This window comes from Chelmon rostratus, chromosome 9 (genome assembly GCF_017976325.1).
Source record: "Chelmon rostratus isolate fCheRos1 chromosome 9, fCheRos1.pri, whole genome shotgun sequence".
NCBI lineage: Eukaryota > Metazoa > Chordata > Actinopteri > Chaetodontiformes > Chaetodontidae > Chelmon > Chelmon rostratus.
This window is the reverse complement of record NC_055666.1, coordinates 9960627-9974892: the sequence shown is the minus strand read 5'-3', so window position 1 is coordinate 9974892 and position 14266 is coordinate 9960627. Positions and strand designations below refer to the sequence as shown.

General features: G+C 43.6%; 1 protein-coding gene across 1 annotated transcript; it reads right to left on the bottom strand.

Annotated features, from left to right (window-relative positions):
- Nucleotides 1-1156: 1156 nt before the first annotated feature.
- stc2a (stanniocalcin 2a) lies at nt 1157-7750 on the bottom strand. Its single transcript, XM_041944231.1, has 4 exons — nt 7449-7750; nt 5257-5399; nt 4443-4654; nt 1157-4208 (listed from the first exon to the last, which is right to left on the bottom strand). The coding sequence occupies exons 1-4, from the start codon at nt 7585-7587 to the stop codon at nt 3857-3859; spliced, it is 846 nt and encodes a 281-aa protein (XP_041800165.1). The 5' UTR covers nt 7588-7750; the 3' UTR covers nt 1157-3856.
- Between the last annotated feature and the right edge of the window lie 6516 nt (nt 7751-14266).

Genomic DNA, 14266 nt, shown 5'->3' with positions numbered 1-14266 from the left:
CAAAACCCAGCTTCATCGGTGGAGTCCTCCGAAAAGAAAACGTAATAGAAACACATCTGTTGTTCCTTATTAGACTGTTTGAAGACATACTGTTCTTGTGTAGTTCCTGTAATCTGAAAGGAGGACAACAGGAAGTTGAGACGTGTTAGACATCAAATACATAAGTATTTGAAGAATATTAGATGTCTCAACTTCCTGTAAATAGTTATTACAATTCAAAATCACTATTCCTATTATCCAACTATTCTAACTATTTATGTCATGTTATGTTAAATGTAAGTTTCTGTAGCCGCAATCATTCAATTCAACTCACACCTTTTGAAATTGTAATACTTGCACCTGCTTCCACCAGCTGCCTTTACATCAATAAAAAGAGAGATGTCACCACCCAGTGGTCATTTCACGTCACTACACATTCAGACATCACTTGGTAAATGCTGTGGCAGAATGTGCAAGGCTGCTTCACAACTGCAGATATTACAGAAGCTGTATGATGTGTTATGACATGGCATGTAGCCCTGCTTCTTCCCTGTCACACTGTGGACACATTGGAAAAAATAGAGGTCAGGATTTGTGTGTCAAATTCCCATATATGGCCAGAGCAAACGCACCTCAGCATACTCAACTTGACTCTAGAATGACTTAAAGCTCCGAAACAACAGTTGGAAGTCTACCTTTCAAATCAGAGCACTGTCTAAATGTTTAGTGAGGCAATGTACACTGTTGGGTCAACTCATAAAAACTGACACCCTGAACACACCCCAAGCATTGAATACAATCCAGTGCTGCTGACGTAAATGTTTAGGTCTTTCAATAGGGGGGATATTTCCAGTCCTTGAAACTTTAATCACAGCCCGTATTTCACTGTCAGAGACTAGGCAGCAAGTCAAACGAGAATAGGGTGTCTTTTAACTTGTGTGTATACCTGAGACGACGAGGCCTTCTCTGCTAACCTGCTCCGAGCTTGCTGAATGTCTTAAAGTCACTGAGAGTTCTGTCCTCTTGCATGAATTCTTTGTGGCACAAGAATGTGCTTGTCATGATGTTTATGCCGTGACTTTATGCGGCTTCAGTATAAATAACAACCATATTGACAGACACAACATGTACAAAATACAGACAAACATATTTTAATGATAACAAGATACATCTGACTTCATAAGTCCAAAGATATTTATAAGATCATATGCCCAATGTCTTACAGGTGAGTTACAAACTTCTAGACCATGTTCTGTATTTTCAACGGTGAAAGCAGAGTCTCTGTGCTTAACAGAGGAAAACACATAATGTGGTGATTGAGCACTAACAATACAGGAAACGTGGTTAGTTTTATTTTCCTCTGAACACATAAAGAACAGCCATTCAAGCCACTACATTATTACAAAAAGCCATATCAAACCTAATGACAAAGAGCTGAAACAGATTGTCACTTTACACACATACAGTACATTCTCAATAGGATTAGCTTATGTCTCGTGCTGGGATGTCACAGGAATCCCAACTTCCACAACAGAATAAAAAAAGAAAAGCCTGAAAGCCTCACGGATGATTCAGTCTCTTGGAGCTTATAATAGTGACTAAATAATTCGGAGGAAAAGCGTTGCCTTACTGTAAGTACATCATGGGGAAAAAAGTGAAAACCCCCTTAACTGAGCCACAAAATCTGAGCAAGTTTTATTTTCTTTTTGCACCAATCGCTCCCCAGCATGTGGTGTAGCATGCTCCCAAACTGCACTTCCACAGCTAAAGCATGTGACTGGCCTGAAATGGTCAAAAGCTTGTGTCTGTGACCTAAAGGAGGACGAGAGGAAGAGTACTAGCAGAAGTAAAGATGGAGTGAATCATCACGTATATATATATATATAAAAAAAGGTTGAGCATGTCTCTCTCCTTCTCGCTCCACACTCCTCTCTGCCTCTCTGTGTTGCTGGCTCTTGGCTGTGGCCCAGAGGAATTCTCTGGTGGCCTCGGTAAATATAACATTTAGAATAACAGCGCCAGAGCCCCCGTGTGTGGACTTAACCCAGTTCCTGGGTCCTTGCTGTGTTGCCTGCGGCTCTAACGGGTAGAATAACAGGCCTTCATGCCTCTCCTGACCTAGGTAAGGGACCAGAGAGGAATAAGGGCTAATTTAGGGAGCCAGAGATCTGGAGGGTTTCTGTCAAGCCTCTTTCCTGCCCACTGGGACACCACAAAAGAGTAACATAACTCTTCTAAAGAAGGGGCTCAATCTGGTCCTAAGGAGCATGTGGGGATACAGGACTTGCTGTAGGTGCTGTAGTTAGTTAGCTGAGTAATCAGGGTGGCCCGAATGAAATATCCTATACAGTAAAGTCCGATTAGAGGGCGACTGCTCTGGGAACCTGGCCTTACGTCTGAACCTGCAGCAGTCCAACACAAACTGACAATCATCCAAAGTGCAAAATCTAAGACTTTTGTGGCTCAACGTCATCCTCAAATTGTTCGCAAATGAAATGTCCCCATGACACAGTGTCATCCATTCACTTAAATCACAGAGAAGCGGTCACTGTGGACAATAACAAGTTTAGGCACCTTGATGTGTGTGATTTTACATTTGAGACGACTCAGCATCAAAGCCTGATGAAGCGTCCTCTCTTTGCTGCACTTCACTGATAGCTGATGGTTGGATGGAAAAGCAACTCAAAGAGAATGTATAACATTTGACAGTTCAGTTATGATTCGTGAACAAGAACAATAATATCTCCTGAAGCTATGAACATGGCATTAATCTGTAATGTCATGGAGACACAGTTTCTGAGGCTCTATTAACAATGAATGAGAGCGATGCGATACGTTCTGCATCCCCACGAAACACGTCAGAGTTGCACTATGAAACAATAGTCCATAAGACCGCACCTGCTGTGCTAGGTCTCCCATTCATTGCTGCCCAGAGAGCAGTGCTTGATGACATCAGAGATCAGTCTTGGCTCTCTTATTTCTAGCTTTGTGAGAGACCTATCAATACATACAAGTGTGAAATAACTGTCCATATTCATAGTATTACATTTGCATCCTCTTTTAAATGGATTTTCACTTTAAGAATGCACAAGTTTGTTGGCTTGGTGGCCATCATGCACTACAATTCATATGTGCCAGAAGTGGACTTGAAACCTGTACAATTTGTATTTAACCATCAAGTATCTATAATTATAATACACATTCCCACTCTGAAACAACAAATGGTGTATGTTACATATCTACAGACCAATGTGTGATGGGTGCAATACTGTGAAGAGAACAACAGACAGCACACCATATACTATGTCATCTATAGTATATCAGTATTGCATATTGTAACTATATTTATACATGTTTATATAAATATAGATAAGTATATTTCTATGTACATTTTGATATTTCAACATTGCATAAAGAATAAAATAAATAATACAAATATAATCAAATCTTACAGTAAGTATGATTTGAGAAATGCTATATTAGAGCCAAAATAGTCCTAACAGTTGAAATAATCATGATAATAACAATTATTATTCCATTTAAAAAAAATCGTGGCCTACAGTCTGGCATAACAGTACAAGCTACACCACAATTACCCTGCAAGTTTAACGTGTGGGACTGCTGGAATGACTGGAGAGGGTGGAATAAGGACAGGAAAGGTCGGGGCTTGTTTCCTTCTGCTCAGTCTGTCTGGGAATTTGTGTGTGTGTGTGTGTGGAGAGCAGTGTGTGTGTGTGTGTGTGTGTGTGTGTGTGTGTGTGTGTCTGCGAGGGTGTGTTTTTGCGTGGAGGTGTGCATAAGTCTGCAAGTGTGGCTTTTTTAAACGTTGTAGCGGGTCAACAGGTGGGACAGTCTCCTGCGCTTTCACCTCCGGATGTCAGTGGCCTTCTAGGTCTTCCTGCTCAGCCACCACTTCGGCCTCTGGACTCTGGCGGCGCGGTCCCTGACTGCGATTGCGTGGGTGAGCGTTGAAGCCCGCCTTACCGGGTTTGTCCTTGTCGCCTTGCCGCGGCGGGCGAGGGTGCTCCGGCTCAGGGTGGGAGGGCAAGGGGCGGCGGTGGTGTTCGGCGGCAGAGCCGGCGGGAGAGGGAGCCAGGGAGGAGCAGAGGCTCAGGCTGTCGCACAGAGCCCCCCAGTTCTGCTCGCACTGTAGCCGAACGCTCCGTGTCAATGCCTCCTTCACCTCCTCTCCGCAGCTCAGGAGAATATTCACCAGCTCCACATATGGACTGAACAGAGAGAGGCAGATAACTCAAGCTTGTGATTTAACATTTGGAAGCACAATACATCTGGGTCTAGGAAGTGACAGGCGTACATGGGATGGTACTATTACTATACATGGAAGAACAGGACAGGCTTAAACTGGCAGAAGAGTCCAGGGAAGATAAACAATCAGAGAGGAAAGAGAGGGGACAGGCTGGAGAAAATATATTCAAAACATGCTCTCCAGACCAGCCACTCACCCTTTAGGGAAGAGATCCTGGAAATGGATCATCTCCACCATGACGGCAACATTCTCCTTCGCAGCGGAGCAGAGGTTGTGTTTGATGTAGCACTCTCTCTGGAGCTGGAACACCATCTCTTTGATGGACACACACTTCCTGCTGATACAGCTGAACTTGTGCCGTAGACCGTGCGCCATACACTTCAGAGCATCCTTGATGAAGGACTTTCCCTACGGGAAAACAGGGACACAACTGTTGAGTGAATGCTTGGTACTTTGGAGATGTTGTGCACCTGTTTCAGCAGTGTTGGAGTGCATGTGTGGTTGTGTGAGAGCAAACTTGTGAATTTGCAACTACACTCTTCAGACACAGAATGGGGTGATGAAGTTCTGCGTAAATAGCACTGAATTGTGTGTCTGTAATCTTCTGGATTTGCCTGCCATAGATGTAAGTTCCTAGCGTGTGACACTTGAGACATATTAAGAGCCCAGTCAGGCCTGGCTTGGCAGGGCTTCAGCCTCCGCTATGTATGAAAAGGGAGCTAACTAGGCTTCTGGCCAACTGGCTTATGACCCTTGGTCCTAACTGTACATGTACCAGTCCTCTGAGAGGGAAGTGAACTTCCCAAGAGAGGAAAAGAGATTATGAGATGTGTGCATGTCCGATCGCACTTCTAGAAAAAACCTGATATGTATGTAGAAAAGTAAAAAGCACAAGTAAACAAATCTGTTCATGGATGAAGAGGGTGGAGCAGTGAATCAGTGAAAGGGAAAAGGAATGTTGCCTCTGGTTATACCATTTTTGCAAACACACAGACAGACTAGTTTAGTACCTGAGAGTCAAATTTGCCAGCGTTGTGCAGGAACGTCATGCAGATTTCCTGCAGCCCTCGTATCTCGCAGGAGTTATTCTCAAAGCACTCAAACACACCACAGCCGACATCCCCTGCACTCACCAGGCAGTGCTGGATCTCAGCTGGAAAGAGAGAACAGGTTAGGGGAGGGACCTTATCATCTGTTCACAGCAGAGACGGCAGCAGATTGTTGCAGGCGTGTGGGCAATGAAGACCATACGGCTTGAAGGCACAACTCCACTTCAGCACTGATTGCTGCGCGAAATCACAAAGCCGATGTGGCGTGTAGCTATTTCCACAGACGCAGGCGGTCGTTCGTGTGTTCATGACCTAGAGTCTGAGAGAGAAAGGGGGATGCAGGGTGGTGGCGGCGGTGGTGGGGGGGAGAAGTCTAATTTCCCAAGCTGAGGGGTTCCTGCAGAGGAACACTTGGTGACAGATATTACTGTGTCATTCTGCACCACAATCCATCTGCACTGCCTAGCATTGAGATGGGATGGTGCATTGCAGATACAGCCTTGACTACTTGTGGAGGAAACACAAATGCAGTCATTTCTATTGCCTGTCAACTAAATGTGCATCAACAAGTCTCTCGTTATTGCATTTGCAGATGAGCTGAAATACTTAAATTACATCATTAAAAAGGTGCTTTGTTAGCTACATGGAGATGGGTTGGGGGCATGGGTGGCAACAGCAGCAATACAGGCACAAAATATGCAAGAATATACTATGTGTGAATACATAATATCAGGGCCTATAAAACATATGACAGAAGACAGAAATTACCATGAGAAAGTCTCTATTTTAGCCCCAAATTGCTCTAAGAGCGTGCATGAGGAGACATCTTAATACCAGAAGGGAGCCTGTCACAGGAACGGCTGCTTACCCGACGTGACTTCGTTGGGAGAGTTTCATTCTTAAGTTAATATGACAAATTGCATGTTGTGTTGGGAGCCAGCAGGCCGCATAGTGTTTCACTTTGGCTATGAAAACCCAAACTGTAGACCTAAGTAGAGCATAATTACACGCGTGATTTGTCTTGGAGCTGATAACTGATGCGCGCAGGAACATTCGTCCCTTCAGTCGGGAGGTGCGCTCCGGTTGCGTAAAGAACACCGTCTTGACCACAGAAAACAATTTCAGTGTGACTTATTCGAAAATCACGGTTGTCAACAAAGACCCTCTGTTGGGGGGACGGTAGTATGGGTGGGTGGGTGGGGGGGAGCGCTGCTGCGGGGTTTGTAGGCACAGAGTTGAACTTTAGTGCGCAGGAAAAGTGAGCCGCTGTCAGCAGTGCTTGTTTTGGCATCACGGGAATGTGCTTGGATCGTACGAGCTTGGTCGCAACGTGCATTGAATTACACAGTGGTGTGACCGGGGTCTCTGTGGGAAACCTGCATTGGAGGTTGTCCCTATTTTTTCAGCGTGGAGGCGAGATAACAATTATGCTGTAACATTCTGACACGGGCTCACATGGTGGGTCGCAAGTCATGCTGTGTATGAGGGGGGGGGGATCAGCCAGTGTAAACGACAAGTTTCTGGGAAGAGGCGACACTCCAACGCGGTGTTAGTGCTTCGTGTTAATAAGGCGGATCACACTCGTCTTTTGGTGGGATTTAGGCACGATCTCCCCGGAGGGACTGGCTCGATGAATAAACTTGCCTTCGGCGCTGACCAACCAACACGCTACTACAACCATAACTGCTCCACTAACCTGCTTGCACACATCACCCAGCATTCATTTCAAGAGGCAGCCTTCAGCCAACGCATGCAAAAGCCAGATTTCCTCCAGAAAACCCGAAACTGTTACCTATAACTCAAGCACACACGTACACCAGCGCGCACGCACATCTAGATGCGCTGCCGTATACATTACCTATTACCTTGTGCCGTTCTATTAATAGTTTACTAACATATTGGATTTCTGTCTGAGAGTATTTACAAGATATCGTCTATCTGGGTAATCGAAAAGGGTCAGGGGTGCGCACCGCAGCGCCGGGATTTAAGTTAAAAAAAAGCGGATTGCTCAAATCGCCCGGACGAGTGCCCAGCATGGTTTTAATTTGCAGCCACAGAAACACGTGTACGGACAAACCCCACGTAGACGTGTGAGCAGCTGCAGCAACCAAGAAACCTCCACATTCCTATCTCCAATGCCACTTATTTCTTACCTGTGTTCTGCAGGGAGAGGCGTCCTTTCTGGCTCGCAGGCTTCTCCGGGAGGCTGTCGTGGATATCAATATTATCCGATCCCACCACTTGCTCCAGCACTGACAAAACCAGCAGCGCCACGGCCAGTTTGACCAACATTGCGTCTCCGACAGCGCGCTTCGATTCCCAGTAAAGATCCGGCTGTGTGGGAGTGTATGTGTGTGTGTGCGGTGTGTGTGTGTGCGCGCGTGTATGTGTGTGTGTGTGCGTGAGGGTTCACCTTGGATCAGTGATCAGCGCAGCTGCGGCTTGGTGTCTTACGGGGCAGCTGTGGGACTGAATGCATGAGCTGGAAGGGATGCTGCCTATATTTCTCAGAGCCCCGGGTGTCAATTTGGATGAAGGAGTTAAGCAGGTGTTGTCGGTTGGGGCTTCACAACCAATCAGAGACGCAGACATCCACGTCCAAGGTTTTAGGGGAGTGTCCAGTGAAAGTCCCCTTTTTGCAATAAAACTGGCGCCATAAAGCAATATTCACGAGTAAGTTGACTGTGACAGCTCTGAGATGAGTGTTTCACCAACCATATTTGCAAAAGCCAACCATATAATGTCCAATGGAGACCTCCAGCAACACACAGAGACATTATTATGATCTATGAGCAGCCCATATGTTTTGCATACATTGCAAGATGACTGTAACTGTTTGTTGCGGCAGTGAAAAGTCAACAGAAAGCTTGTTTTTTGCCACAAAACTGGAGCAATTATTTAGGCTACAGGGCTAAGTATGAAAGCAGTGGGAGAATCAAAAATACCAAGCTTGCCAACAAACTGGAGAAAATTGATGTCCAAGTGCTCTACATAAAATGGTCTTAACTTGTCGGTCTACAACCAAAGTCATTAAGTCAAAATAGTAGTTAAATTAATAGCAGCTTCAACTGTGTCTGCAGTCATTGCTGTCTCAGAAAGTGGGTGAAAAGTCTGCTAGAACAGAAACATTCAATGAATGTGTATTCAACTAATGGTCATACAAAGACAGCAGGATGTCACAACTGTATATATAGTCCATATTGATTTTGAGATCACGCTATAATGACTGCATAGTTACAACTGAAAGCTCCTATAAACAGAATGTCTTTAACTAACTTTTTTTATGGGGAAGTGAATATGAAGAGGTCTGTTACACAATGCCTAGTTTAGTCTGTGACAATGAGGTCTGCTAACCACTACTACAGAGAGTGATCTAAGAATAGAGACCAACATTGGCAGGGTTGCACATTTGGAGACGTTAGAGGAATCTTTTTCAAGAGCAACACTTGAGGATGCCGTGTGGAATAACTGTGAGCAGACTGAGCCTGGTGCAGGAACATAAAGTCCCTGTCTTCGAAATGTTTCCAGTGACCTAATGGCGTTACTACGCTCAGGTAAGGTCTATAGGGGCCAGTGGTGCGAAGCAAGCCGGCAAGTCGCTGTGTCACTCGCCATGCCATGGGGATACTCGTGGACAGGAAGCGGTACTGATGGCAAGAACTGTCAGGGTGCAGGGTGGGCAACTGCAATTGTGTCCCAAGCCTCTAGGGGGCCCACTGATACTAATTGTTTCTTACCCTCCTTAATTACAGCGTAGCAGTAGACCAACCTCGCCATAATAAACCCAACATCCAACTGTCTACATTTACAGGCAGTGACAGAACCAACACACAGGCAAATGCATTCACAACTACAGGTGGTGTAGATTTTTGATTTCACTGAACCTGCACTCCCTGCAGGAAACCCAGATGACATGAAAACTCCCACACTCAGTGGCTTTCTTGTCAGGCAGTGTATTGATAAAATTCAGCAGCTTGAAAAAAACTTCAACCTCCATCGTAGGGTAGCAGAATAATGAGGAACGATGAGGTGGTTTAGTCTCTGTGTGTGACTGGGTTTGTGTGGGGACCCCAGTAAAACCCAGACCCTGAGACAAATATGCTACGCCACTGCTCAGGCGCCCCATAAACGAGCATGGGGAGACGATTGGGCGTGTGTGAAAGACAGACACGAGAAGAGACAGACAAACAGGCATCTGATTGTGGCCGGCCGAATTTCATAGATCTGTGACTTTGAAATCTGTTTATCATAACATGTCATTTATTTTCATAAAATCCTTGAAGCTCTGGCTTTGTCTGCTGGAAAAACTTTAAAACCCAGGCTATATTTAGACAAAGCTATCAATGAAATTAGCCCAAAGCAGGACTTGGACTCCCACTCTAACCTAACCAAAATGACGATCACTTAGCTCTAAATATAGATAATTATTATCAGTATCTATCGTTTTAATTGAGGTTTTAGTCAGTGGAATGAATTTTGGAGAAGTCACCACAGCTGAGAAATGGGAGGTATTTTGGCCAAGAGATGGTGCAGTGTAGAAAACCTCAACATTTCAATATTCCCATTATATTCTCATGGTGGATGTGGTCTTTTGTGGCATGAATATGATGATCTTGTCCTACTTTTGTCTTCTGTCCTAATGATATTACTTTAATACGAAGGTCAGCTTTGATGTGATATTGGCATGGTCTAATCTGAATCTAATATGGCATCACTACAGACTTTGTTCTCCTCAATAAAAAAAGTTGTTCCAGTATGTGTGCCACAAATTGGCTTAAGCTTGACGAGCACAGAACGGAAATTGCAATGCAGCAGTATTTTCAAAGTCCACTGGATTTCCAGCAGGCTCACACAGGAGGCTGAAGCATACTGTGGCACGCGTCTGGAGATGGGCTTGGTGCGTTTCCACTTGTGCCTATACCACAAACTGGAATCTCCGGCTCAATTCACGTCTGTTAAAAGTTGCCCACGCTGTGAACACACCCTCGATTTAGCCCAATCAGTGTGCTGCAGTGGACCACAGGCTCGTAGCTATTAGAGTGCGTCACTGCTGCCTACTGGGGCTGCATTCAAGTCGTATGGGACAAACTGCAGGAGGTCTTCAAGACCAACGGCCCGGAGGTATTCATGTATTATAGTTACTTAGAGACTTTAATGTTCCTGTTATTTGTATTTTTTCTAGTATGATAACTTACATAGCAGACTTTATTGAGTTCACAGCAGACCAAATACTGAATGAAGAAATGAATTCTCTTTAATAAACTTCAGCTAGCTTTTCTGACAAAAAAAATCTTAAGGTCCACTTACTATCTTTTTCCACAGTCTTCCACCTCACTAGATGGAGAAAGTTCAGTGATCTTGAGTATCTACCAACTTTTCTCAGCTATCTCCATGACAACAGAGCAATCGGCTGAGGAACAGCTGACTTCTAGGTGTTTTTGGTTAAACTACTGTTTCCAAGATCAAGAGTGATCAGTCACACTTTACAGTTAGCATATTTTACTTTGTTTACAGCATTTAAAAACCAGTCTGGGTCCAGGTTTTGGTTTTCTCATGCGCAAGAGAACACACGTGCACATGCACGCAAGAGACTCGATACGCCTATGATCTACAGGTGGATCAAATGATGCACAAAAAAGGCATTTAAGAGAAGAACTGCATGCAAGTAAACATGGACGTAAACAATACAAGCTATCTTTGATTTGTTCATTTTTAGCAGTGAGGATGGCCCATTGAGAGCACCGAATAACTATATCTGCAGTCATGTCTCCACTACAATATTTCGTTACAGAGGTATTATGTTCCAGGGGTGTATTTTCAGAAGCTACTGAATAATCATAGAAATATTATAGGAATATTGTAGGAATACTACAGGCAGCACTGTGTCTCTATGATCCTCTTGATCTTTAGCGACTACACGCTGCTGCTTGTCACTTTGATCATGAAGGTGACACCACTCTGTAGAGCGTATAGGTTACAATAAACAATAGTATAGGATTGAGTGTTTATAGTATATAGTTTAGAGAATATTACAGATCTAAGATGAAACTGAGTGAAGGGCGGGACTGATAAAAATCCGTCTGCACCACCGACAGCACAATGGATTTAGCAATACACAGCACAGTTAGGCTACTGATATTTCAGAGCCTTGATCAGGGACATAGTTTCTCACTTGCACTAACCTCAGATAAAGGATCAATGACTCATAAACAACCCCTCTGCCCCTGCTACTAGAGGCAGGAGAGGGAGGATGGCAGTTTAACGGGGAGGATACATTTTGGTCATTTTGCTAGCAAGGGGATGGCATCCCCGCTCAAATTGCCTACTCAACATATAGGATTCCCACTTTTAGGAAAATAATTGCTTTAGAAATGTTGTATGAGGAAGGAAACAAATTCAGTTTGTTAGTGCGCAAGAATACACCCAAATTCATTTTGAGTTATAACACTGAATGTAAACATCACTTTTGTTTGTTTACAAGAAAACTCCAAAGGCAACCTTTAAGGCAGGGGAATATGTGTGCGACTCTGAACTAGGAACTGTGTAGTAGGTTTGATCACAAGGTGAATGGTGCTTTTAAAATCATTTACCACAGCAAAACTAAAATGAATTTCTGAAAGGAGGAGAAAAGTGGTACTCTAAGTGCCATTCATATTTACTGCTTCACTTGAATGCAACACAAAATGCCAAGCACTGGCACTGAGAACAAGAACATTCAGTGGTTTGACTGACCAAATGAATGAACGTCATGATTTGAAACTTTATTCACAAGGTTTAAAATAATCTTTGAATTCATGTTTTCCAGACCAGCTTGCAATGAGGGCGCAGGCAGCTTCCAATTACTGGTTTGAAACATATCTATAAACACATTTATTTAAGTATTTAAGTAATATGACAAAGCGGTCTCACATTGACCTCAATTTAGTGGCTATTCTGGAGCTTTCAATCAAATCACATAATTGTCATTACATGGAGTTGTACATGTCGACATTTCCATTTTTTGGAAGACATGACATCTATACTTTCCTAAAAGTTAAAAGGGTTTAACTGTGTGTGCGAATTGAACATTTTGTGGGGGAGTCATAGGTTGATGTTGCGCTTTATATGAAGACCCTCAAAACACTTGTCATTCACAACTTGGCTGCATCTGTTTCAGCCACTTGAATATCTGAACATACTGCAGAGCTGTCAGTGCCTATAATGACAATCATGTATCTAAAGTGTGAGGACTGCCGTGGTCTGTGTGCTCCGGTTGGTCGCGTGACAGCTGGAGTGCTATGTTTTTTAATTTTCTATTCAATCTGCCTGTTTTCAGAGGTATTTAGAATCTATTTCATGTTTGTGCTGCATAAAGGCATTGTCTCTTTTTGTGACACAGTCCAGAAAATAGACAGAAGTATGCTTTGACAGCAGTAACATTCATTCACTCTGACTGCTGTACTGTAAACATACAGAAAGCAGACATGTGTTCTGAGTTGGGACCCCTGGGGCCCTGGCAAGTGATCAACCGATGAAACCACAACAGAGAGGCCAGCCTGGGGTGTGTGTGTGTGTGTGCGTATTTGTGTGTGAACGGGGGGTCACTTCGCTGGGAGGGAGGCTTCTGTAACAGCAATTAATGCAAGCAGTTTACAGACTTCTTACAGTACTTCACTGGAAACATGGGGGTGTAATTTGGCTACGAGTTCAGGCTCAGTAGTGGAAAGCTGCTGGACAATAACTCTTGAGTGACCCCACTGAGACTTCATTCAAAAACTTGTAGTATCCTCTCCATTCACCCTCACACAGTGGGTTTTTGTTGTCAGACGAGCGACACTACAGATATGTTCAAAAAGTGGCCCCAATCTGACATTTTTCCCTTGTGTATGTAAGTCAAATCCCTTCAGCATGTGCAGAAACAAGTTAAATCCAGAGCAAAATTTTTCTCTGTGCAACTATAATGGAGGTATTTGCCTCAATGCCAAAACATAACAAACAAACACATTAAGAACAGCTCCAAGTAGTGTAAAAAGCTACGGGTAAACGATATAAAGAGGAATAGTTTGATGTTTTGTTAAATTCACTTACTGGTATTTCATCTGTTAAATATGTAGCTACAGCTGGCAGTCGGTTAGCTTAGCACAAAGACTGAAATTAGGGGGAAACAGCCTGGTTCTGTCCAAAGGTCAGACAGAATCAGCCTACCAGCACCTTTAATTTGTTGTCTACTTTGTTCTTAAAGCACTTGGAAAGTGCACTAATTCGCCGTCATGCTGAAAGTTAGATGAGAAGCTTGATACCACTCTCAAGTTTCTAGGCTAACAGTTACATCTATGAACCTATAGCCAGCTGACGTTAGCTTAGCCTAGCACAAACACTGGAAACAGAGAAAAACAACTCTGTCTGAAGGTAACAAAATCCAAATATCTGCACCGCTAAAGATGACTAATTACCACTTTATATCTAATATGTTTGTTTCATACAAAAAAGTAAAGAGCGGAAACAACAGGTTGTGATTTTAGCTAGCCAGCTGTTAGCTGTAACCTCATATTTATCATATAGACATGAAAGCGGTACCTGTCTTCTCAGTTAACTCTCAGGCTGAAAGTGAAGAAACATTTTCCCACAAAGTCAAATCATTTATTGTTGAATAATCAAATAATAATGAGAATTTAAGCAATAAATCAGTGTGACAACACGTGGCCTCTTTTTCATTTGCGTACTCCTGCTGGAGAATGCCAGGTGTTCATTCTTTGCAGTAATGCAGTTATTTGGCATTAGACAGTCAGTTCAGACTGATGCAGGATATGGCCACGAAAATATGATGTGAACAGTCTAAAAAAATCTGAGCAGTAGAAAGTCTCGCAGTGTAAACATAACTTCTAAAACCCCTCGAGGAGAAAGAGCATGAGAAGGGAGCAGTGTTGGGCTGTGAGAAGCAGGGCCGTAAAATATCAAATACCGAAGTCTTCGAGGAACCTGAAGATGATAT